The sequence below is a fragment of the Oryctolagus cuniculus genome, chromosome 13, assembly GCF_964237555.1.
Source record: "Oryctolagus cuniculus chromosome 13, mOryCun1.1, whole genome shotgun sequence".
NCBI classification, from domain to species: Eukaryota; Metazoa; Chordata; class Mammalia; order Lagomorpha; family Leporidae; genus Oryctolagus; species Oryctolagus cuniculus.
In genome coordinates this window covers 64,509,930-64,535,566 of record NC_091444.1, presented here as the reverse complement: position 1 = coordinate 64,535,566, position 25,637 = coordinate 64,509,930, and the positions used below count along the sequence as shown (strand labels likewise).

General features: G+C 42.1%; 2 protein-coding genes and 1 pseudogene across 4 annotated transcripts in view; 1 reads left to right on the top strand and 2 right to left on the bottom strand.

Moving 5' to 3' along the window:
* The window catches only part of CATSPERE (catsper channel auxiliary subunit epsilon), a 179,284-nt gene that overhangs the window by 65,171 nt on the left and 88,476 nt on the right, over positions 1-25,637 (bottom strand). For all 3 annotated transcript variants that reach the window (XM_070055618.1, XM_070055617.1, XM_070055616.1), the window contains 3 exons: positions 20,288-20,765; positions 6,871-7,313; positions 1,323-1,381 (listed from right to left, as the gene is read on the bottom strand). In XM_070055618.1, coding sequence (XP_069911719.1) covers positions 1,323-1,381; positions 6,871-7,313; positions 20,288-20,765 — 980 coding nt within the window. The remainder of the gene's footprint in view (positions 1-1,322; positions 1,382-6,870; positions 7,314-20,287; positions 20,766-25,637) is intronic.
* On the top strand, positions 17,454-18,201 carry LOC100350675 (large ribosomal subunit protein eL42). The gene has a single exon (XM_002717643.5). The coding sequence runs from the start codon at positions 17,820-17,822 to the stop codon at positions 18,138-18,140; it is 321 nt and encodes a 106-aa protein (XP_002717689.3). The 5' UTR covers positions 17,454-17,819; the 3' UTR covers positions 18,141-18,201.
* On the bottom strand, positions 20,789-23,424 carry LOC103351012 (large ribosomal subunit protein eL31-like; annotated as a pseudogene).

Below are 25,637 nucleotides of genomic sequence, written 5' to 3'. Positions count from 1 at the left end.
CCATGCCTGCTAAAGTTTTTGCTTTTTGGAAACACACATACACACACACTTACACAACCTTGGATAATTTGATATGCATTCTACAGCAACGCGCTTTTCAGTAAATAATTGCAAAACCACACTTACCCAAAAGAACACACACTCGCTAAAGGACAGAGAAAGGTTGGTGGGAGAAGGAGAGAGGGCTGAATGGAGCCTCTGCTGACTACTCTGTCGAAGGCAGCATTTGCTCCCTACTTCCTGGTCACGGTCACATCTTGTTTTCTTTTTCTTAATAGTACTTATAAGTATTAGGAGGGATTTAGTCTATCTGATTATTTGCAGGTTTGTCTTTTCCAAGACACCAGAACTTCATCCTTCTTGTTTACCATGTTGTTTTGAGCACCTTGAAAATGTTTGGTATACAGCAGGTACTCAGTCATTTACATTAGAAGCAGACTAAAGAAAAATGGACATTTTCATAGAAAACATAATATTTTTCAGCAAATAAACTTGTTAACCATAAATCACTTTTTTTTTTGACAGGCAGAGTGGACAGTGAGAGAGAGAGACAGAGAGAAAGGTCTTCCTTTGCCATTGGTTCACCCTCCAATGGCCGCTGCGGCCGGCGCACTGCGGCCGGCGCACCGCACTGATCCAAAGGCAGGAGCCAGGTGCTTCTCCTGGTCTCCCATGGGGTGCAGGGCCCAAGCACTTGGGCCATCCTCCACTGCACTCCCAGGCCACAGCAGAGAGCTGGCCTGGAAGAGGGGCAACCGGGACAGAATCCGGCGCCCCGACCGGGACTAGAACCCGGTGTGCCGGCGCCGCAAGGTGGAGGATTAGCCTAGTGAGCCGCGGCGCCGGCTCATAAAAGCACTTTCAAATAGAATTCCAAGTTGGTTGTCTTCCTACAGAAGTTAAATGCTTAAGTGCTATATTACCCAAGAGTCAAAGACGGTGTTTCATGTGATTCTACTCAGGTTAAAGACTTTCTGTGATAACAGAGTTCTTCCTTTTCATAAAGACAGTATGAAGAGACTTTGAGATGGTAACTAGTGATAAAACATGCTTGAATATTCTTAAATTAACAGTCCTTTTTTAAAAAATATCTTTGGAATGAATGAGAACCTTCAGATAGATCACATTTCCATTGAACTACAAGAATTTTTTACAATTTCATACATTTAAATACTAATTTCATGTATTCCAAACATTAAACAACATTGGGATTTGGATAGTTAAAAGGATATGAGGCTTAACATTTAAATAAAAGAATACCTACAAATTAATAATCTGGGCATTATATTTAATACCAAGTTCCTTTAAAAAGCCATACTTACTGCAGCTTGAAGTAATCATCTACTGCCTCATAGTTTATACTCTGAGAAAACACTAACGCCTGAAAAGGAAAATGGAAAAGTTTATGTAAAGGAGGGAAACTGGGAGCCAGGAGCCCACTGTAGCAGCAATTGGCTTTCCATATCCAGGCACATAAAACGCCTTCATTTGGCTGTGTCATAATGTTGATCACCGTCATCCAAACTCTCCTAGAACACTACACTCTCAAGACTGATTTAGATCTTTCTTTAAGGAATAGGTGTGCAGTCTAGCAGTTAAAACCCCAATTAGGATGCCTGCGTCCCATCCTGCAGAATTTGAGTTCCATGCCTGGTACTGGTTCCTGATTCTAGCCTCCTGCTAATGTGGACCCTGGGAGGCAGCAATGATGTATCAAGTAGTTAGATCCCTGCCACCCACATAGGAGACCTGGATGATGTTACTGTCATTGTGGGCAACTGGGAAATGAACCAGTGAGTGGGAGCTCTCTATCTAGTTCTGTCTCTCAAATAAATAAAATTTTAAAAATCTCTAGGTCACAGAAACAATATATTTAGCATTTCCCCAAATTTTTTTCTATTTCACAAGTCCCAATTATTACATTTTTGGTTTTTTCTTTTGATTTTATATTTTAAAATTAATATTGCTTCTCTCCCCCATCTTTTTTCTCTACAATATTCCTATTTTTATTTTTCATTTATTTCCTGAGCTTGGAAAACTTTATTCTGTTTTTTAATAGCCTTACCTTTTTATTTCCTCCTTGAAAAAAATTTTTATTTTGCTGGTACACAGTAACTCACTTAATTGCATATATTGCTCTCTTTTCCAGTAATTTCACTTTATTCGCTTATCAGTTTTTATTTGTTTTTAGATTATATTATCTCTATTTATTTATTTATTTTTGTGATAGGCAGAGTGGACAGTGAGAGAGAGAGACAGAGAGAAAGGTCTTCCTTTGCTGTTGGTTCACCCTCCAATGGCCGCTGTGGCTGGCGTGCTGCGGCCAGCGCACCATGCTGATCCGATGGCAGGAGCCAGGTACTTCTCCTGGTCTCCCATGGGGTGCAGGGCCCAAGCACTTGGGCCATCCTCCACTGAACTCCCTGGCCACAGCAGAGAGCTGGCCTGGAAGAGGGGCAACCGGGACAGAATCCGGCGCCCCGACCGGGACTAGAACCCGGTGTGCCAGCACCGCAAGGCAGAGTATTAGCCTAGTGAGCCGCGGTGAGAGAGACAGAGAGAAAGGTCTTCCTTTTTCCATTGGTTCACCCTCCAATGGCTGCTGTGGCTGGCACGCTGTGGCTGGTGTACCATGCTGATCCAAAGCCAGGAGCCAGGTGCTTCCTCCTGGTCTCCCATGTGGGTGCAGGGACCCAAGCACTTGGGCCATCCTCCACTGCCCTCCCGGGCCACAGCAGAGAGCTGGACTGGAAGAGGAGCAACTGGGACAGAATCTCAACTGGGACTAGAACCCGGTGTGCCAGCGCAGGCGGAGGATTAGCCTAGTGAGCCACGGTGCCGCCCTCCTCCTTGAAAAATTTTTTTTAAACTTTTTTATTTTTTTGACAGGCAGAGTGGACAGTGAGAGAGAGAGAGAGACAGAGAGAAAGGTCTTCCTTTGCCGTTGGTTCACCCTCCAATGGCCACCACGGCCGGCGCACTGCAGCCGGCACACCACGCTGATCCGATGGCAGGAGCCAGGTGCTTCTCCTGGTCTCCCATGGGGTGCAGGGCCCAAGTACTTGGGCCATCCTCCACTGCACTCCCTGGTCACAGCAGAGAGCTGGCCTGGAAGAGGGGCAACTGGGACAGAATCTGGCGCCCCGACCGGGACTAGAACCCGGTGTGCTGGCACTGCAAGGCGGAGGATTAGCCTAGTGACCCAAGGCGCCGGCCCCTCCTCCTTGAAATTTTAAAAGGATTACAGGGGCTGGCACTGTGGCGCATGAATTAAGCTGCAAGTTGCCACTTGCAAAGCAGGCATTCCATGTTGGAGCATTGGTTTGAGTCCTGGCTGCTCTGCTTCTGACTCAGCTCCCTGCTAATGCACCTGGGAAGCTACCAGAGGATAGCCAAAAGTCCTGCACCCTTGCACCCATGTGGGAGACCAGAATGGAGCTGCTGGCTTCTGGTGTCTGCCTGGCTCAGTTCTCACCATTGTGGCCATTCGGAGAGTGAACCAGCGGATGGAAGATCCCCCCTTCCTCTCTCCCTCTTTTTTTTTTTTTAATAAAGATTTTTATTTTTATTTATTTATTTGAGAGGTAGAGTTACAGACAGTGAGAGGGAGATACAGACAGAAAGGTCTTCCTTCCATTGGTTCACTCCCAAAATGACCGTAAAGGCCGGAGCTGCACCGATCCGAAGCTAAGAGCCAGGTGCCTCCTCCCGGTCTCCCACGCGGGTTCGGGGGCCTAAGGACTTGGGCCATCCTCCACTGCTTTTCCAGGCCACAGCAGAGAGCTGGATTGGATGAGGGGCAGCTGGGACTAGAACCGGCGTCCACATGGGATGCCGGCACCAGAGGCGGAGGATTAACCTACTGCTCCATGGTGCTGGCCCTCCCCCCTTTCCCTCTTTCTATGTAACTCTGCCTTTCAAATGAATAGAATAAATCTTTTTTTTAAATACTAGATACAAACTACAAACATCTAGAACTTCAATTTCTTTGTGTTTTAGCCAATTTTTCATCACTACAACAAAATACCTGAGGCAACCACATTTATGATGAGAAATGACTTATTTGGCTGACAGTTTTGGACATTTGAGTCTAACATCAAATGGCCCCATTGGTTTGGCATCTGGTGAGGCTGGCGATAGCAATGGCAGAGTGTGTGTAGGGGAAGGATCATACGGTAAGGCCAGAAAGGGGAGTGGGCGACCGGACTCAGACTTCAGAACAAACTTCTCAAGAGAACTGCTTCGCCTAGCATGCCCCCAGGGCCCCACAGACCTCCTGGAAGGCTGGATTAAGTTTCCACCCTCTTAGTCCCACTCATGACCTTGAGGGTTGAGGTCCTACAAGAGAAGTCCCGCAATACTACAGTACGTGGCGTGTCCTCATGCTTTCCCTTGCTCCCTTTTATCTCCAAGAGACTGAAAGGACAGCAAGGTTGGGTGAAGGAAACCAGACACAAGAAAGACAAGTACTGCATGTGCTCCCTCCTTCTATGTGGGACAGAAAATTTTAAAAATCAAAACAAAAGCTACAACAACAGAAATGTCTGTGTGTCTGTTTTGCTACAAATATAGGGGTTTGTCAAACATTGTGTTAAGTATTTGTTAAAGAAACTGATAGGAATGACATACTACAACAGTTTTAATGATTTTGAGATTTTTAAATTTATATCAGTGAAGTTGAACAGCTTTTCATTTCAAAGAAAATTTGAAAGAGAAACTCAGATGATTTCATGGATAAGGCTGTGCAAGAAAGGAGATGAGGAGGTATACTAAATGGTCTTATTTCAAAGAGGCTTTGGTCTATGTTACAACACTGACTAGGAGGGAGGGGGATTTTATGTTCTTAGAACTGTATCTTTGAAACACATGAATTCTGTTGTCTGTTTTAATTAAAAAACACCAAGAGATATACATTCATTTATCTAAGTTAAAGTAAAATGTTTTACTTAGCAGTTTTACTTTTTATGATTCTCTGCTTTAACTGACTTTGGAAGTGACTCAACTCTTCCCTCTGTTCCATATCAGATAAGAGGCCCACTATGATGGCATTTTTGAAGTTCATATTAAATGGAATTTAAAAATGAGTTAATTTTGGTGCAAAAATATTTCAAATCCATGCATAATTTATTTAAAGATTTTGAAAACCTCTAATATGCATGCATTTCAACATTTATTGAACTAAAATAAGCTTATATTTTAATTTTATTTTTCCATGAACTTTTACGTCTCCTTGTATAAGTTTAAGTAGGTTGAAACAATAAGGGAGAAAGAGGGGATAGAAACTGCCACTTGGGTTACACAATCTTTTTTAAGAAATGGAAGTCACATGTAAACTGTTCATATTATAATATTGACTAGAAAAGTAATATATAGGGGCCGGCATTGTGGTGTAGGAAGTTAGACCCTCACCTATGACACTGGCATCCCATATAGGTGTCCATTCAAGTCTTGGCCGCTCCATTTCTGATCTAGCACCCTACTAATGGCCTGGGAAAGCAGTGGTCTCCCACATGGGAGATCTGGAAGAAGCTCCTGGTTCCTGACTTCAGCCAAGCCCAGCCCTGACTCTTGTGGCCATCTGGAGGAGTGAACCAGTGGATGGAAGACTTCTCTCTTTCTTTCCCTCTCTCCCTATAACTCTGCCTTTTAAATAAATAAATAAGTCTTAAAAATAGAAAAGCAATATATAAAATAATGTGTGTAGTTTTTGACTGTTTATATCTGTTATGATGGACTGCTTGCAAAGATGGCTACAATAATTCCTCTCTTTCTTGTATGCATGTCTGTTGGCAGTGTAACTTTGCTGTATCTCCATAAGAGGGAGTCTGTCTTGCCATCCTGTGCATCAGGGCTGGTCTTGTGATCTGATTTGACCAATAGAATGTGGCCAAACCTAGGCCTCAAGGGGCCTTGCAGCTTTTGCTCTTACATTGCAGATTGAGACTGCAATGAACAGAAGCTAGATCTATCTTCCAGGCTAGACCTTCTGCACACGGAGCAGAGAGAGGCCTTTTAGATCTGTAACCCAATGCTAGCACCAACGTGACATGTAAATGAGCACATTTTATACCATGCATTTATAGATGAACCACTAGGTGATCAAAGCCACATGAGTGAACCCCGATAAAGCAAGCGGAACTACTTCACTACTCAGAGCACAAATTGTTGACCCAGAGAAGTGGATTTTGTTTGAAGCCCTTAGGTTTTGAGGCGACTTTTTATACTATAATAGATACCAGCACTCGACTGAAAAGCTGCACATTGAAAAAGAAGTTGTTGTGGTTTGAATGTGTCCCCGAAAAGCTCACGAGTTGGAAGCCTAATCCCCAAGCTCACATGCTGACAGTATCTGCGGCGGGGCCTTTGGGAGGTAATTAGCACTAGATGAGGTCAGAAGGAGATGGGGTCCCCACGATGGCACGAGTGGCTTTAGAAGAGAGATCTGCGCAGGCTGCCTGCTGTGTCTCACCACGGGATGCCCTCCGCTGTGCTACGATGCAGTGGAAAGACCCTCACCAGATACCAATGCCGTGTTCTTACACCTGCCAGCCTCCCGAACTGTATGCCGAATAACCCTCTGTTTTCTATAAATTATCCATGTCAACAGAAAACAGATGAAGACAGAGCAAACAATACAAGTGGAATCTAAGAGTTCTGAAATACTAAGTTTTTGGATGGCAAGGGGGCCTTGGATATTGAAAGTGAAAATTGTGGATCAGGAATTAATGGCTTACCATATTGTAATTTATTCAAAACTCACACATTTCTTAATTTTCTCAGTTAAACCTATAAGGGAAATCTGTTGATAAAAATATAATTATTATTCTTTTATTATTATTAAAATCAAATGAACTTAAAGTATTAACTTACCATAGTTTTAATGCTGTATCCTAAGGCAATTTCATAGTGAAGGTGTTCTTTTATCTCTAATATTTGTGGGCCATAAGTTTCCAGAATAATATACAGACCAATATTTTCTGGATAGACTATTTGAGCCCAAAGTCTCAGGATATCTCTCTTGTCCAAAATGTAAAATCGACGAAAAATATTATTATGAAATGCCAAGTATGGGCATGTATCTTCTGTTTTAAAAGCTATACTTTGTATTTCCAGATTTAAGGGATATTCCAGTGCTTGTATTGTGCCATTGTTGAAAGCATTCAGGAGATATATTTCACCTGATGTACCCAGCATAAATAATGTTTTTGTTGTATCACTTAGCCATACATGTAGCTTTACTGCATCTCTAGTATTAATCTTGAAAAAAAATATTATATTATTTTCCATTTTTACCAAAATATTCCCATAATAATCTGGAAAAAAAGAGAGAAAAGTTTGTATAATTCTAACTAATTATCAACCATGCTGTTTTATTTAAGTGTACTTTTAACCAAAATATTTTTCCTAATAATTGAGTATTTATATACTTAGAGAAAAATAGAGTATGTAGACATGAGCCTGTATCCTTACACAATACTGAAGAAATTTTATCCCACTTCACTGTATTCACATTTCTTCCTGAATACATTTTCTCCTTATATTCACTATATCACTTTTATAAAGAGAAAAAAAAAAGAGCTTGAGTTAGTGTATTAAGTAAAACTGAGGACTGGCATGGTAGGAATAGTATCATTGGGAACTGTAGACTGAATTATGCTCCCCTCCAATTGTATGTTGAAGCCTAATAATCTCCAATATGATTATGTTTGGAGATCTGATCTTTAAAGAATTAATTAAAGTTAAATGAGATCATAAGCACGGTTCCTAACCCAATAGGGTTGGTGTCCATATAAGAAGACACATTTCTGGGAACTGGGAGGGGGAAGGCCACACGAGGATACAGTAAGAAGACTGGCCATCTACAAGCCAGGAATAGAGGTCTCGTGAGAAACCAATCCTGATGGTACCTTGATCATGAACTCCCAGTCTTCAGAGAGCTGGGAAAAGAAATCTGAGAAAAGAAGTCCCTATTGTTTCAGCCACCCAGCCTATGGTATTTTGTTGTTAACCGTAGAAGACTAATGCAATTGGGCAAAAGAAATAGGGGAGAGGGCGTGGTAAAAAGCAGAGCCCACTTTCGCAGACTCATTTTTGATAATGCTCGACTTTCTCCATTTAATAGAGTATTCTGCCTAAACCAGAGCAGGTTGTAGAGTATACAACTCTTAACTTCTTTGGTTCTATTGCCAAATATATATATATATATATATATATATATATATATATATATATAGAATAGAACCAAATATATATATATGTGTGTATATATATATAGTACAAGTTGCAGTTGCTCTATTTGATTCCATAGTTTGGTTTCAAGACATTCTCTCTATGTAGTCTCTAGGGGTATATATTTTTTAATTTTCAAATAACACATGGAGACGACTGGCTGAAATGTGGAAGGTGAATTCAAAGAGTCAGAGTTATGTTGTGATTGTGCATCTTACATTTGGAATTTGAATAAATCAATAATACTTTTATAAATTATATTCTAATTATATTTACTTAATCATAAGTCTATGCACCAGATTACAAGGTGGGAGGGGAGAAAAATGTGGGTTGATGATATAATAAAATATTTCTCCGTGTTGAATGAGAAAGTAATTGCAGGAGATATATGTGTGTGTGTGTGTGTGTGTGTATGTGTATACTATAGTATATAGTGTAGAAAAATACACTATATATAATAATACAGCATAATATATTGAATTTAGAACCTCACAAAACAAAATAATGTATTATTTTTGGGTTATCTTTTTTAATTTATTTACTGAGAAGCAGAGTTACACATAGAGAGGGAGAGACAGAGAGAGAAAGGTCTTCCAACTGCTCGTTCACTCCCCAAATGGCTGCAGTGGCTAGAGCTGGGCCCATCAGAAGCCAGGAGCCAGGAGCTTCTTCTGGTCTCCTACACGGGTGGAGGGGCCCAAGAACCTGGGCCATCTTCCACTGATTTCCCAGGCCATAAGCAGAGAGCTGCATTAGAAGAGGAACAGCTGGGACACAAACCAGTGCCATAGGCGAAGGCTTAGCCTACTACACCACAGAGCTGGTCCTTTGGTTATCTTTAATGTCCAAACTGTTTCATGACAATTGTCCTTCTTTCCTTTAGGAAGGTTCATCTCTTGTCCCTCTTTGCCTCAAACTCAATTATCTAGGTATTTAGTTTCAGTTCTTCAAACTTGCCATATTCTTGCAAATTCTGTATCTTTGCACATACCATATACTCAGCACAGGATGCTACCTCAACCCCCTATTTTTAAATTTTTATTTATTTAAAAGGAAGAATTACAGAGAAAGAGAAGGACAGAGAGCAAGAAAGATCTTGCATCTGCTGGTTCACTTCCCAAATGGCTGCAACAGCCAGGGCTGGGCTAGGCCAAAGCCAGGACCTTGGACCTCCATCATGTGGATGGTATGTGCCCAAGCATTTGGACCATCTGCCACTACTTTCCCGGGCACATTAGCAGGGAGCTGGATTTGAAGTGAGCAGCGGGGACTGGTGCCAGTGCCCATAGCAGTGTCGCAGGTGGCGGCTTAACCTGTTGCACCATAATGCCACCCTGTCAATCCCCTATTCTAACCAGTAAGCTCATTTAAAACAAACACTGTCTCCCTGGTTTCAGTTTACTAGTCATTTCCTCCACACCTAGTTTTCTGATCCCATAAATCTGGATTAGATGTTCCTCCCATATGCTTTTTTTTTTTTTTTTGACAAGCAGAGTGGACAGTGAGAGAGAGAGAGAGAGAGAGAGGAAGGTCTTCCTTTGCCGTTGGTTCAACCCTCCAATGGCCGCTGCGGCTGGTGCGCTGCAGCCAGCGCACCATGCTGATCCAATGGCAGGAGCCAGGTACTTCTCCTGGTCTCCCATGGGGTGCAGGGCCCAAGGACTTGGGCCATCCTCCACTGCACTCCCTGGCCACAGCAGAGAGCTGGCCTGGAAGAGGGGCAACCGGGACAGAATCCATCGTCTCTCACTGATCACACTACTGACTTAAAATATTGCTAAATTATCAAAGATGAAAATTATTTTTAAAATAATGAGAATAGAATAGTATGAGTCTTGTGCTATGCAGCTAAAGACATACAGAGAAAATGTCACAGCCTATGCTTGTATCTTATAGCATTAAGTGCTTAGAAAATATAAAGGACTGAAAACAAATGAGCCAATCATTTAACTTAAGCAGGTAACAGACTATCAAAATAATATAGAGGAAGTAGAAGTGAACAAGTATGACAAAACCTGAAGTTAATGAACTTAATAAAAAAGAAAGTAGATTTGATAAATAAAATCTAAGACTTGTTCTCAAAAGGAAAAGAAAACAAAGAAGGGGAAAAAATCCTAAAAATAATAAACATCTTTTGCTAGCCAAACTAACAAGGAGGTGGGGCATAAACAAAATTTTACATGAAAAAGAGAATATAATTATATGGGTACATACAAAATTTTAAAAGTACGGCCGGTGCCGCGGCTCAATAGGCTAATCCTCTGCCTGTGGCGCCAGCACCCTGGGTTCTAGTCCCGGTTGGGGCGCCGGATTCTGTCCCGGTTGCCCCTCTTCCAGGCCAGCTCTCTGCTATGGCCAGGGAGTGCAGTGGAGGATGGCCCAAGTGCTTGGGCCCTGCACCCCATGGGAGACCAGGAGAAGCACCTGTCTCCTGGCTTCAGATCAGCGCGGTGCGCCAGCCATGGCGGCCATTGGAGGGTGAACCAACGGTAAAGGAAGACCTTTCTCTCTGTCTCTCTCTCTCACTGTTCACTCTGCCTGTCAAAAAAAAAAAATTAAAAGTTAAAATGAACAACCTTTGCCAATGAAGTAGAAAAATCTAGATAAAAATCAAGAGATTTTTTTAAAAGGAAAATTTGGTGCAAACTTCTAAAATTGACTCAGAAAGACATAAAAGATTTGAGTAGACTAACTAGAGAAAACAAAATAATGAAAAGATAAAATACCCCGGGGAGGTAAGACCTAGCACTGCAAATACGTAGTCATCTATTTAATAAGTATCTATTGAATGTAGTTCAATACATACAGTTCTGGGTATTTAGAAAAAGACTCTTCTCTTGTGACTGTGTGAAGGCAGTCAATAAACATGAAAATTAGTAAATTATTTTGTGTATTAGGTGTTTAAGGCTATAGTAATCAAAACAATATTGAGGGGTCAGCACTGTGGTACAGGAGATTAAGCCTCTGTCTGCAGCGCCAGCATCCCATATAGGCACCCATTCCAGTCCTGGATATTCTACTTCCAATCCAATTCCCTGCTAAAGTCCCTGGGAAAGCAGTGGAGGATGGCCCAGGTCCTTGGGCTCCTTGTACCCACATGGGAGACTTGGAAGAAGCTCCCAGCTCCTGGCTTCAACCTGGCCCAGCCCCGGCCATTGTGGCCATTTGGGGAGTGAACCAGAAGATGGAGATCTCTCTCTCTCTCTCTCTCTCTCTCTCCCCCTCTCCCCCTTCTGTTGCTGTAACTCTGGCTTTCAAACAAATCTTTAAAAAAAACACACACAATACTGAGTTAGTACAGATAGATTAATGGAACAGAATAGCTTAGAAACAAAATCAGGTTAATGTGAAGAATACATACATATTAAAGGTGACATTTCAGATCAGTGGGAAAGGTTTATCTAATAAAAGAAGGATTTGAAACAACAGTGGCTTTCAATGGAAAAATAAATATAAAAATAAATATAATTTAGGTTCCTAATTCATACAAACCATATCCAGATGAAATACACATTTCAGATGAATTAAATATACCAACAAAAATTAGAATTATAAAAATAATGAACTTGCATGCTAATTTTTTTTATAACTAGAAAGACCTTTCAAATTATGGTATCAGAATTCACAAATTTGACCACATAAAAGTAAAAATTCTAAATACCACACTTCTTCCACAAAGGTACTGGGGAAAATATTTGCAATATGTGTCAGAGACACACTTATAAATAAAGATTGCATCAATATAGACAAATAACCCATGGGGCTGGCGCTGGGGTGCAGTGGGTTAATCCTCCACCTGGGGCGCCAGCATCCCAAATGGGCGCTGGTTCTAGTTCTGGTTGCTCCACTTCCAATCCAGCTCTCTGTTATGGCCTGGGAAAGCAGTAGAAGATGGCCCAAGTGCTTGGGCCCCTTCACCTGTGTGGGAGACTGGGAAGAAGCGCCTAGCTCCTGGCTTCGGATCGATGCAGTCCTGGCCGTTGCAGCCATTTGGAGAGTGAACCAATGAAGGAAGACCTTTCTCTCTCCCTCTCACTGTCTGTAACTCTACCTCTCAAATAAAATCAATAAAAATCTTAAAAAAAAAAAAAACCCAAAGCAGAAATGTCTACACTGAATGAATAAACAATCTACACAAGATGGTCAATAAACAAGAAAAACTAGGCATAGTGGGTAATTATAAAGATATGTGTAATAAAATGAGAATCACACATTCTTTTCCCTACAACTGGTAAACATGAAAGAGATCTCATGAAAACCGACATTTTTCTAATACTTTTGGAGAAGTTTAGACATGACAAGCTTTGAAAGAAAGTAATTGGGAAGAGTTTATTAATTTTTAAAATACATAACCTCTGATTCAGAATTCTGTATCTAGTCATCTAGAGCACAGGAATACTTGTATATGGTGTGTATGTGTATTCTCTGTAGCATTATTTACAGTAGCAAAAGAACTGAGGCATGTTGTGAGCTCAGCAATAGTATACACAGACACTGGGACATTAGGCAGTGGTTGAAATGGTATTAGTTTAATATTTAATGTATTGCTTTGAAATTATACTTATCATATATATATATTTAATATTGATTTATTTATTTGAAAAGCAGATTTACAGAGACGCAGAGGGGGAGAGAGAGAACGAGAGAGAGAGAGAGAGAGAGAGAGACAGAGAAAGGTCTTCCATCCGCTGGTTCACTCCCCAGATGGCTGCAACAGCCAGAGCTGGGCTGATCTGAAGCCAGGAGCCTGGAGTTTCCTCTGGGCCTCCCACGTGGGTGCAGGGGCCCAAGGAATTGGGCCATCCTCTATCGCTTTCCCAGGCCATAGCAGAGAGCTGGATTGGAAGTGCAGCATCTAAGAGTTGAACTGGTCCCCATATGGGATGCTGGAACTGCAGGTGGAGGTTTTACTGGTTACACCACAACGCTGGCCTGGCACATTATATATTTCCTTTTTTAAAAGTCTGGACAAAGTCACAGAAGCTTGCCAATAGTGAGTTATTTGAGAAATGGGAACACTGAGAGATGAGGGCTTTTAACTTCATACTGCATGCACTCCTTTGATTTCAGCATTTCTATACAGCAACACTCAAAGTTGCTATTTAAGATCTTCAATTTGTCTTTCTCTTTCTAAAGTTTTTATTTATTTATTTGAAAGGCAGAATTACAGACAGGAGTGAGGGTGGTGGTGAGATCTTCCATCTACTGGTTCGCTCCCCAAATGGCTGCAATGGCCAGGGCTGGGCCAGATTGAAGCCAGGAACCTGGAACTCCATCCAGGTCTCCCATATGGCTGGCCAGGGCCCAAGTACTTGGACCATCTTCCACTTTTTTCCAGGATCATGAGCAGGGAGCTGGATTGGAAGTGGAGCAGCCTGGGATCAAACCATGCTCATATGACATGCTGGCATCACAGGCAGAAGCTTAACCTGCTGTACCACAAAACTGGTCCCCCCAATTTATCTTTCTATTCTTATCTCATTACTGTGACCACGGTCTTTTAAACGCAGAAATATCATTTTGCTTATCTGTTGCTTAAAACCTTGTTAAAACTCCCTAGGGCCTTAGGAGAAAACAAAATATGGCTATAAGATTATTTCACAATCTGGATCGTACTTATTCTTTCCAGAAGAAACTCCTTTGTCCAGGGAGAGCTTTCTCTGCGGTTTATGGCCTTTCATGTTCTAGAATGCACCCCACTGATTGTCTCTGGGTCATTGTGACCCCCCCCACTTTTGTCACCATCTTCCTTGCCTAAATAATCTGCACCTGCTCAACAGATATCAGTTTAGATACCACTTCTTCCAGGAAGCCTTCCCTATGCCCCTTAGCCCCAGGTTTTGCTGGGTGGGAGTCAATCTATGTGTTTCTATGGCATTGTTATCGGCTCTGTCATAGAATTAAACATACTGCTTTATTTGCATGTTCACTTGTCTTTATCCTCTGCAACTTAATAAATTCTGGAAATCATGTCCCATTTACTGTGATAGTTCCAACTCCTAACAGAGAGCTTTGTAGACAATGGGTGCTCAAGGAATGCTTTTTCTTTTCCGTTTACTTATTCCAAAAAGCACTTATTGTATGCTGTTCTGGATACTGTGGGTAAAGCAACAAAAACTGTGACAAAGTCACACAGAGGTTGCTTTCTAGTGGAAGATTCAGGTAATAAGTAAGTACACATATAATCTACTAGACAATACAAATAATAACATAGGAGGCACAGAGCAGAGTGGGCAGGTCAGGGTCACAGGCTTTCTGATAAGGTGACACTGCACTTGACTATAGACTAAGTAAATAAGAGCCACATAGATATCAAGGTGATAAATGTCCTTAGCATATGTCAAGGTGACAAATGTTCTTAGCATATGAAACAGCAAAGAGGCTAGTCTGTGGGCATGGGCGCAATGAAGGCTCATGTGACAGTAGGTGACATCAGGGGCCAGATCAGATCACTTCAACATTTTTAGGCCATGGTAAGTGTTTTGGATTTTATTCTGAGTGAAACAGGAAGTCAAGTGAGAGTTTTAAACAAAAGAATAATAAAGTTTTATATCTTGTTTTAAACACTCACTCTGGCTGCCAGGTGGATTCTAATGTGGTGGAAGATGGAGTTGCAAGGGTGAAAACAGGGAGACCATGGGAACAACCTATTGTGTGTTTGGGAAGGAGAGGATGGTGACTGGATTAGAGCGGGAGCAGGGAGATGGGATTAGAGCTGAGACATACTTTTCAGGTACAGTCAACAGCATCTGCCAATAGACTGGTTGTGGGTTGCACAAGAAGAAGACTCAAGGATGAGATCATGATTTGTGACCTTGGGGTGGGGTTAAGCCTAGTAGTTAAGACTCTGGCTGGCATTGTATGATCTGATTGTTGTTTTTTACTTTGTTTATATCCTGTGGAACTGTGGTCTTTCTGCTTTTTTACATGTTCATTATTACGATGAACCTGTGATTATAGAGTAGATTGAAATTAGGTTTTTGCAAAAATTAAAAAAGAGGAAGGAAGGAAGGAGGGGTTTGATGGAGGGAGGGAAATATGATTATCTTTGAAATTGTATCTAAGAAATACATAAAATCTATTATTTATATTAATCAAAAGAAAACTTTAAAAAGGCCTGTAGCCCACTTTGGTTAAAACAAACAAACAAACAAACAAACAAAAAGCCCGACTCAGGCTGGAATGCCTGCATCCCAGTTTGCAGTACTTGGGTTTGATACCCAACTCCAACTAGGAAGCTGGAGTTCATGTAGACCCTAGGAGGCAGCAGGCAATGGCTCAAGTATGTGAGTCCCTGCCACTCAGGTAGGAGCCCTGGACTGAGTTCCTGGCTCCTGCCGCAGGCATTTGGTGAGTGAATCAGCAGACAGAAGCTCTGTCTCTCTGCACTCTCAAATTTAAACAAAGCAAAACAAAACAATCTGTGACCTGAAAGCCTGGAAGGAGATGATTGCTATTTACAAGTTAACACAGGGGAAGGAGCAGGCAGGGGTAGGGATGACAGTATCAAGAATTTAGTCTGGGATGTGTTCAGTCTGAGAAGACTACTGGTCGTCTATGTTACAGCAACAAGGATGATAGAAATATGAGGACCAAGGGCAGTTTAGGGATCACAGGCAGAGGACAAAGGGTGAATGCAAATCATGATGATGATGATAAAAAAAGAGGCTGAGGAGGGGTCGCTAGGGAAGCAGGAGGAAAATCAAAGAAAATTTCTCTGAGAAGTCAAGTGGAAAAAAAGTGTCAAAAAGAGGCCATGCTGAGTTGTTTCAAAGGCTGCTGATAGGTCATGTCAGGTGACTGAAAAGTGACCACTGGGTTAGAGATGTGGAGGCTGCTGATGACCCTGACAAGAGCAGTGTTTGTGGAAAGTAAGATGAAACTGGCTTTAAGAAAGAATGAGGTGGGGAAGCGCTGGCACTGTGATACAGCGGGTAAAGCTGCCGCCTGTGGCGCTGGCATCCCATATGGGCACAGGTTCAAGTCCTGGCTGCTCCACTTCTGATCCAGCTCCCTGCTAATATGCCTGGGAAATCAGCGGAGGATGGCCCAAATGCTTGGGCCCCTGCACCCACATAGCAGAACCGGAAGAAGCTCCTGACTCTCAGCTTCAGCCTGGTCCAGCCCCAACAACTGAGGCCACCTGGAAAGTGAACCAACCAGTGGATGGAAGATCTCTCTGTCTTTCCCTCTCTGACTTTCAAATAAACAAATTTTAAGAAACAAAGAGAGGGAGGGAGGGAGGGAGGAAGTAAGGAAGGGAGGAAGGAAGGAAGGAAGGCAGGCAGGCAGGCAGGCCAGCACAGCAAATTAAGCTGCCATCTGCAGCACTGGCATCTTATATGGGTGCTAGTTAGAGTCCTGGCTGCTCCACTTCACATTCAACTCCCTGCTAATGGCCTGGGAAGGCAGAGGAGGATGGTCCTGAAGAGTTAAAATTGTATATGTGCGGGTGTAAAAAGTTAAGCTTAAGCTTACAGGTTTAAACCTTCCTGGTACAGCTGTAAAAATAAGACAGAGTGAAGTAGCACCTTGACAGTAGGGACTCCATTTTGGAGCACTTGAGACTCCATTCTGAGAAAGCACCCCCCCACCGTGAGACTCTGGTCTGAAACTATGATCTCAAATAGTCGGACAATAGCAGTGCACTACATCACCCTTGGCAGAGCACAAAAACCCCCTAGCATGATTGCTCAAGCTTAAAAGTAAAAAGGTTGCACCTAGGTTACCTGGGCTAATAATGAAGATGTGATTTGTCTGTGTCTTACATTAATGTCAAGTCCTAATTCTAATTGTAAGATTGTAACTGATATTGTCAAGATTATGATAAATATTAATTTCACTTAGGTTTTAGGTTATGTTGACCCCAGTAACCACATACTCTCTCTTTTTTTATTTTTTTAACTTTTATTTAATGAATATAAATTTCCAAAGTACGGCTTATGGATTACAATGGCTTCCCCCCCATAATACCCCTCTCTCTTTTGATTTTATGTACTCTCTTTTGATCTTAGCAACTGTGTATAGCAACCATGCATAGCAACCGTGTATTCCCCCCTTCCCGGTTTTGCGGTTTTTGCCTTTATAAACCCTAACCTTTGGTTATTTGGGGCTGCTCTGCTCATGTATGATCAGACAGCCCCAGCATGCTGGATAATCAATAAATCTTTAACCCTTTGCTGGTTGCATGAGAGAAAAGTCTCTTGGAGTCGTTCCTCGGGTGGTGGGCTTTTTCAGACCCTAACAGTCCAGGTCCTTGAGCCCCTGCACCCATGTAGGAGACACGGAAGAAGCTCCTGTTTCCTGGCTTCGGCCTGGCCCAGCCCTGGCCATTGCTGTTGTTTCGGGAATGAACAGCAGATGGAAGATCTCTCTCTGTCTCTCCTTCCATCTCTCTGTAACTCTGACTTTCAAATAAATAAGTCTTTCAAAATAAAAAGAGAAGGAAAAGAATGAGAGAGATTGTAGCAATATTTCGCAGACTTTTGTTGTAAAGAGGAGCAGAAAATTGAATTGTTGAGACTTGAAGGGTAATATGGGGTCAAGAAAAAGTGGTTGTTTTCTTTCCGAGCCGATAGCGTTCCGGCAACATGGTGAACGTTCCGAAAACCCGCCGGACCTTCTGTAAGAAGTGTGGCAAGCACCAGCCCCACAAGGTGACACAGTATAAAAAGGGCAAAGACTCTCTGTATGCCCAGGGAAAGCGGCGTTATGATAGGAAGCAGAGTGGCTATGGGGGACAGACTAAGCCGATTTTCCGGAAAAAGGCTAAAACTACAAAGAAGATTGTGCTGAGGCTTGAGTGTGTGGAGCCCAACTGCAGATCCAAGAGAATGTTGGCTATTAAGAGATGTAAACACTTTGAATTGGGAGGAGATAAGAAGAGAAAGGGGCAAGTGATCCAGTTCTAATCTTTGTCTTCTGTTTTGTTATGAAGACAATAAAATCTAAAGGTTACCACTGTTCACTTCATTTGGTCTTTTGGAAGGGAATGAACCAAAGCCATCAATAAAACTCCTCTTGGAAAAAAAAAGTGGTTAAAATTACAGTGATATTTTCTTTAAATTCTATGGTTGTTCTGTCTCCTAAATAGATTCCTTGAGGGTCAGTTTCTTTGTGTCTCCTAGTAGACCACCTTACAAAATAAAATCAGAAACAATGACACCTGCCAAGCATTCTTTAAGTACATTTTATACAATCCCTTACCACATGAACATGCCAGTTCTGTATTATATCAGTCAGCCTTCTGTTACTGCAACTAAAATACCTGAGGAGAGTTTCTTGGGAAGAGGAGGTTGATCTGGCTCAGAGCGCAGGGTGGCACTCCCATTAGTGTGGCATCCGGCAGAAGGTCGCAGTGGGGAGCAGATGTGGTAGAATGACCACAGGAGACACAGAGAGAAACTAGGCTAACCTCGGCTGAAATAACCAGTCCTCCTGTGAGAGCTACCTTCTGGGGGCACGCCCTCAGGGACCTGAAGCCCTCCCATCAGATCCACCTCTCAGACACCATAATAATACCAAGCCTCCACCCTTAATCCATCAACCTTAACATAAGAAATCAGAGTTTAAAAAGCTGCATGAGCTTGTGGAGCCAAATTCTGTTCAATTCATAACAAACAGATTAGAAAACTGAGGCTTAAGAGAAATTAAATGCTTGCAGATTTGAATACAGTTCTACCTAAAGCTAGTATAATGCATTGTGGAGGATGGCCCAAGTGCTTGGGCCCTGCACCCCATGGGAGACCAGGAGAAGCACCTGGCTCCTGCCTTCGGATCAGCGTGGTGCGCCGGCCACAGCGGCCATTGGAGGGTGAGCCAACGGCAAAGGAAGACCTTTCTCTCTCTCTTTCTCTCTCAATCTCTCTCTCTCACTATCCACTCTGCCTGTCAAAAAAAAAAAAAAAAAATAATGCATTGTGGCTTGAACTATGTCCCTTCAAAAAGAGATGTGGAAGAAGTTCTAGCCCTGGTTCCTACGTCAGAGTGTGACCTTATTTGGAAATAGGTTCATGACAGATGTAGTGTGGATCAAGTCATATTGGAGTAGGGTGGGCCCTTACTCTAATATAACTGGTATGCTTACAACAAGATGGCCACGTGAAGACAGAGACACACATGGAGAAGGCCATGTGAGGACAGGGCAGGGGCTGGAATGATGCAGCTGCCAGCCAAAAAGGGCACGGATCACCAGGCAGCCACTGTAAACCAGGAAGAGGCAAGAAAAGATTCCCCCACAGGCTCCAGGGGGAATAGGACCCCAGCAACATCTTGATTTCTGACCTCTGGCCTCCAGAACCTGAGAGAATATATTTCTGCGATTTTACACAGCTTGGTTTGTGGTACTTGTATGGTAATCCTAGGGGACTAACACAACACCACAGCAGCTCCTATACAGATGATGCCCATGTCAATTGTTGAATTAGTACCTGCTGACTGACCAAAATAAAGCTCTGGGAAAAAGGACTCCAGTTGGCCACGTGTCTGTGTGATATCCTAGTTAGTGTTAATTGAATTTAAAATCAAGAAGTATTCTTTTGTAGGTGGTAAAATGTGCACCTTTACCTACTAACAAGCATCATATATTTGTGTATTTAAAATGATTACATCTTCATAAAGTATAGAGTGGGCCAGCGCCGTGGCTCACTAGGCTAATCCTCCGCCTGCAATGCCGGTACCCCGGGTTCTAGTCCCGGTCGGGGTGCCAGATTCTTTCCCGGTTGCCTCTCTTCTAGTCCAGCTCTCTGCTATGGCCCGGGAAGGCAGTGGAGGATGACCCAAGTGCTTGGGCCCTGCGCCCTCATGGGAGACCAGGAGGAAGCACCTGGCTCCTGGCTTCGGATCGGTGCAGCTCACCAGCTGCAGTGCGCTGGCTGTGGCGGCCATTTGGGGGGTGAACCAACGGAAAAGGGAGACCTTTCTCTCTGTCTCTCTCTCTCTTACTGTCTAACTCTGCCTGTCAAAAACAAAAACAAAAACAAACAAAACGAAACAAAACCAAAAACATAAAGTATACAGTGAAATTTAGAATAATTTTAGCAGAATGAGAATGTCTCACCTGTAAAAATGTCATGAATAATGCTGTTATCTGATAATAATGACAGATTTCCATGTCCTGCAGTGGTCTGTACAATTCCAGTAACAGTGAAATTTTGGTAACAATAATAGATAGTATGTCTGTCCCTGAGTACTAATTCTGGCAATGATGAAAACAAAAAATGAGGAACTAAAAAACTGTCAACAGGGATATCTAGTGCAAAGTCTTGGAACACCCACTGTCTTAAATCTTCATTATATATCACCATGCAAATCTTGTTGGTGACAGTGCATGTGATACAGTAACTTAAAAACACAGCAAGTTCCACAGGATGTGCCGAATACTCAATGTTGTGTATCCTCAGAGTGGCAGCTGGCGACACATGTAGAAGACTTTTCAGTTCATTTATGGTTCCTACTTGAAAGTATTTAAAGGAAGAGTATCCGAGGTAAATTTCATTTTCTGTCCAAACTACCATACGGCTTCTTCTTCCTTTATTCTGTAAAAAAAAAAAAAAAAAAAAAAAAAAAAAAAAAAAAAAAAAAATTAAAAATAAGGAGAAAAATCTTTGATTGTTGGGAGAGCTCTAACTATTCCTATTTTAACTATTCTTGTCTCCTAATTTACATTAAAAAATAAAAAATAGTAGCCACTAAGGTTTACTTTTGTTTTAGCGTATTTCTGAATAATACCTCAGGCATATATATTAAATAGAAAGGTATTACACATAGTCATAAAATTAACCTTTTCTTTTTTTTTTAAGATTAATTTTATTTATTTGAAAGAGTTAGAGATAGAGGTAGAGATAGAGAGATAGGTCTTCCACCTGCTGGTTCACTCCCCAGATGGCCGCAATGGTCAGAGCTGCGCCAATCTGAAGCCAAGAGTCGGGCACTTCTTCCGGGTCTCCCATGTGAGTATGGGGGCCCAAGGGCTTGGGCCATCTTCCACTGTTATCCCTGGCCATAGCAGGGAGCTGGATTGAAAGCGGAGCAGCCGGGACTAGAACCGGCGCTCATATGGGATGCTGGTGCCTCAGGCCAGGGCTTTAACCGCTGCACCACAGCGCTGGCCCCAAAATTAATTTTTCAGTAGCTATATTCCTTTATATATTATTTTTATAAATCTTTAAAATTTCTAAAGCACATCAGTCGCAATGGCCAGGGCTGGGCTAGGCCAAAGCGAGAAGCCAGGAACTTCATTTGGGTCTCCCACTGGGCCATCTTCTGCTGCGTTTCCCAAGAACTGGATCATAAGTGGAGTAGCCAGGACACAAACTGTATCCATATGGGATACTGACACAGCAGGCAGAGGCTTGGCCTAATACACCACAGTGATGGCCCCTTTCTCTACTCATTTAAACACTAATGACTTGCACATTTGCTTTTTTAACACTATACCATAAATCCCATAGGCATTTTTCATTCCTTTTTCTTATTTTCAATGAATGTATATTTTCAAATAACCTGTCTTTGAGTTCACAGATTCTTCTGTTGTATCATTTCTGCTGTTACTGATTTTTATTACATCTTTCATTTTATTCATTGCAATTTTTTGCTCCAGTATTTCTTTTTTTTTTTTTTTGCAGTTTTATAAATTTGACTATTAACAGTTATCATCCACATGACTGTCTGCAGAATTTTGAAGGTAGTGATGGATAAATAGGTACCCAAAGTGTACAGCTTATTTGGTGAATATTCATCCTCGTTATGTTCTCTGGACAACCTGACATGGATGTGGTGTGGGACATTTCTTGTTCTTTTGGCTTAGGCAGCTTTGTCGATCTGGTATCGATGCGCATCTGGAGTTTCCATTTCCTTTATGGCAAATTCCCAGATCTCCTTGAGTGTCTGAGGTGCATGCTTCTTGAAGCCCACTCCATGGATGTGCCTGTGAATGCTGACAGTGCACTCACTGGTCACCACCTCATTATGGCAGAAGAGTCCTTTTTCTTCTCACCACCCTTCTTTGCAAGACCCATTCTTTAGTGTCCAAATCGTAAAAGAGCCATTAGACATTTTAAAATTATTTCAATGTCTGTTAAATTGGAAAATTTTCTAGTTTTTCTGTTTTCTTAAAGTTCACCTAACTTCCTTAAAACAGCTGTTTTGAATTTTTTGCCTGAGTGATCATATATCTCCATTGCATTGGTGTCAGTTGCTGACACATTGTCACTCTGCTTAGGTCATATTTCTCTGCTTGCTCTTGATTGCAGGCATGCATTGATGTCTATTGATTGGAAAAATAGGTATCAATTTCAGCCTCCAACATTTGGCTTTCTTTGTGCTTTTTCTTCTTCACTAAGTCTTTTCATAAGTTCTGAGGAGATTGGCTTGTGTTTTCTAAGCCCGTGACCACTGCAACTATTTTAGAAGTATAGCTCTCATAAGCCCAAGTTTCCCCAAGTCTTACAAGGACTCTGAGGTGAAACAGTGTCCCAGTCTGGATGACCCAGGGAAAGACCCAAGGAGGACACCCGGGATGTATGGGGAAGCAAACCAGGAACCTGAGCTCAGAGAGCTGGTCTTGGTGGCCCAGATGAGTATATGTGTCCACAGTTCCCTGCACAGGCATGAAAGCTGCTCAGTTTCATCAGGAGGAGGTAGAACTCAGATTGGGCCCCCTTAGGATCTGCTGTAGGACAGCAAGCCTGCTCTGGCAGCCCTCACAGGGGCATATCTCTTAACAGTTTCATGCACGTGCAAGACAGTTTGCCAAATACCATGAAAATGATTGGAGCCAAGACAGGAACCCCCTTCAGAATCAGAATCCACCACGCAACAGAGGCCTGTGAGCCCATTTCAGTGGCTTACATGGGTATACATTTCCAAGCAGTTTCCTACATAGGTGGGATAATTCTGAAAGAGGGACTAGAACTAGACTGGACTTCCAAAAAATCTGTTGTGGGATGCAGGCTGACAAGTCTGTCATGGAGGTTCAGACAGATAGGCTGTGAGTTACAGGCAAATTTGGATCATTGTGCAAGAACTAAGCTTGGGTCACATCTGAGGAAAGTTGGAGCTGAGCCATAGGAAAACACCAACAGTCAATGCCAAGGCTGATGTCAACACGCAGGTTTGCCTTCTGCTGAGGTGTTGGTACATAGGATTCCTCCTAGAACCCCTGGCAGATGGTTTTGGCTACAAAAAAAAAAAAAAAAAAAAAAAAAAAAAAAAAAAAAAGGCTGTAGCCAATATCCTTGGGAGAACTGGGCCATTTCTAGGCTTATTGTCATCTGTCTCCCAGGTGCAGGCCTGCATTCTGGATATGATCCTCTTAGGTCTTAGGTTTCACCAGATTTCCACAGCCTTCTACCTGAATCTCAAGGCTCCTACAGTAAGAATTTTGTCTGTGGATGGGTGCAGAATTCTTGTTGTGGGGGTTATGAACAGGTGACCTCTATCTGCCAATTGTTTAAATGCCATTTTCTGAATACTATTTTACTATTTCATTGTCTGTTTTTATTACATTTTCTGTATTCATTCATCAATGGTCATTTGGATTGTTTCTCTACCTTTTGCTGTATCCCATAAGTTTTGATATGTTGTGTTGTTATCCTCATTTACTTCCAGAAAGTTTTTGATTTCTCTTTTGATTTCTTCTATGAGCCACTGTTCATTTAGGAGCATGTTGTTCAGTCTCCATGTGTTTGCATATGCTCTAGGGATTCTTGAATTGCTAATTTCCAGCTTCATTCCATTGTGATCTGAGAAGATGCATGGTATGATTTCGATTCTTTTGAATTTGCTGAGACTTGCTTTATGGCCTAGTATGTGGTCAATCCTAGAGTAGGTTCCATGTACTGCTGAGAAGAATGTGTATTCTTTAAGTGTAGGATGAAAAGTTCTGTAGATATGTTAAATCCATTTGGGCTATAGTGTCGATTAAATCTGCTGTTTCCTTGTTGATCTTCTGTCTGGTTGATCTGTCTATTTCTGAGAGTGGAGTATTGAAGACCCCAGTACTATTGTATTGGAATCTAAGGCTCCTTTTAAGTTCCTTAACATATCTTTTAAATAATCTGGTGCCCTGTAATTAGGTGCATATAAGTTTATAATAGTTACATCTTCCTGTTGAATTGATCCCTTAATCACTATATAGTGCCCCTCTTTGTCTCTCTTAACAGTTTTTGTGTTAAAGTTTATTTTGCCTGATATTAAGATGGCTACTCCAGCTCTTTTTTGGTTTCTGTTGGCATGGAATATCTTTTTCCAACCTTTCACTTTCAGTCTGTATGTATCTTTGTTGGAAAGAGGTGTTTCTTGTAAGCAGCAAATAGATCAGTTTTGTTCCTTAATCCATTCAGCCAAACTGTGTCTTTTAATTGGAGAGTTGAGACCATTTACATTCAATGTGATTATTGATAAGTAGTGACTTTGCCCTGCCATTTGCCAAAGATATTTTCTTTTTTTCTTTCTTTCTTTCTTTTTTTTTTTTTTTTTTTGACAGGCAGAGTGGACAGTGAGAGAGAGAGACAGAGAGAAAGGTCTTCCTTTGCCGTTGGTTCACCCTCCAATGGCCACAGCGGCCGGCGCACCATGCTGATCCGATGGCAGGAGTCAGGTACTTATCCTGGTCTCCCATGGGGTGCAGGGCCCAAGGACTTGGGCCATCCTCCACTGCACTCCCTGGCCACAGCAGAGAGCTGGCCTGGAAGAGGGGCAACCGAGACAGAATCTGGCGCCCCAACCAGGACTAGAACCCGGTGTGCCTGCGCCGCAAGGTGGAGGATTAGCCTAGTGAGCCACAGCGCCGGCCAAGATATTTTCTAATATATGTTTTGAACTTCCTGTGATCTTTTACTGAGAGATTTTCTTCCTTTACCTTCTTTTGTATTGATGGCCATGTTTCTTTGTTTCTGTGTGTAACACATCTTTAAGCATCTTTTGCAGGGCTGGACGAGTGGCAACAAATTCTTTCAATTTCTGTTTGCTATGAAAGGTCTTCATTTCACCTTCATTCACAAATGAGAGCTTTGCAGGATATACTATTCTGGGCTGGCAGTTTTTTTCTCTTAGTACTTGGGCTATATCTCACCATTCCCTCCTAGCCTGTAGGGTTTCTGATGAGAAGTCTGCTGTGAGTCCAATTAGAGATCCTCTGAGAGTAATCTGACGTTTCTCTCTTGCACATTTTAGAATATTTTCTTTATGTTTCACTGTGGTGAGTTTGATTACAATGTGTCGTGGTGAGGATCTCTTTTGGTCATGTTTATTGGGGGTTCTATGTGCTTCCTGTACTTGGATGTCTCTGTCCTTCTCCAAACCCGGGAAGTTTTCTGCTAGTATCTCACTAAAAAGGCCTTCTGATCCTTTCTCTCTCTCCATGCCTTCAGGAACTCCTAGAACCCGAATGTGGGATTTTTTAATAG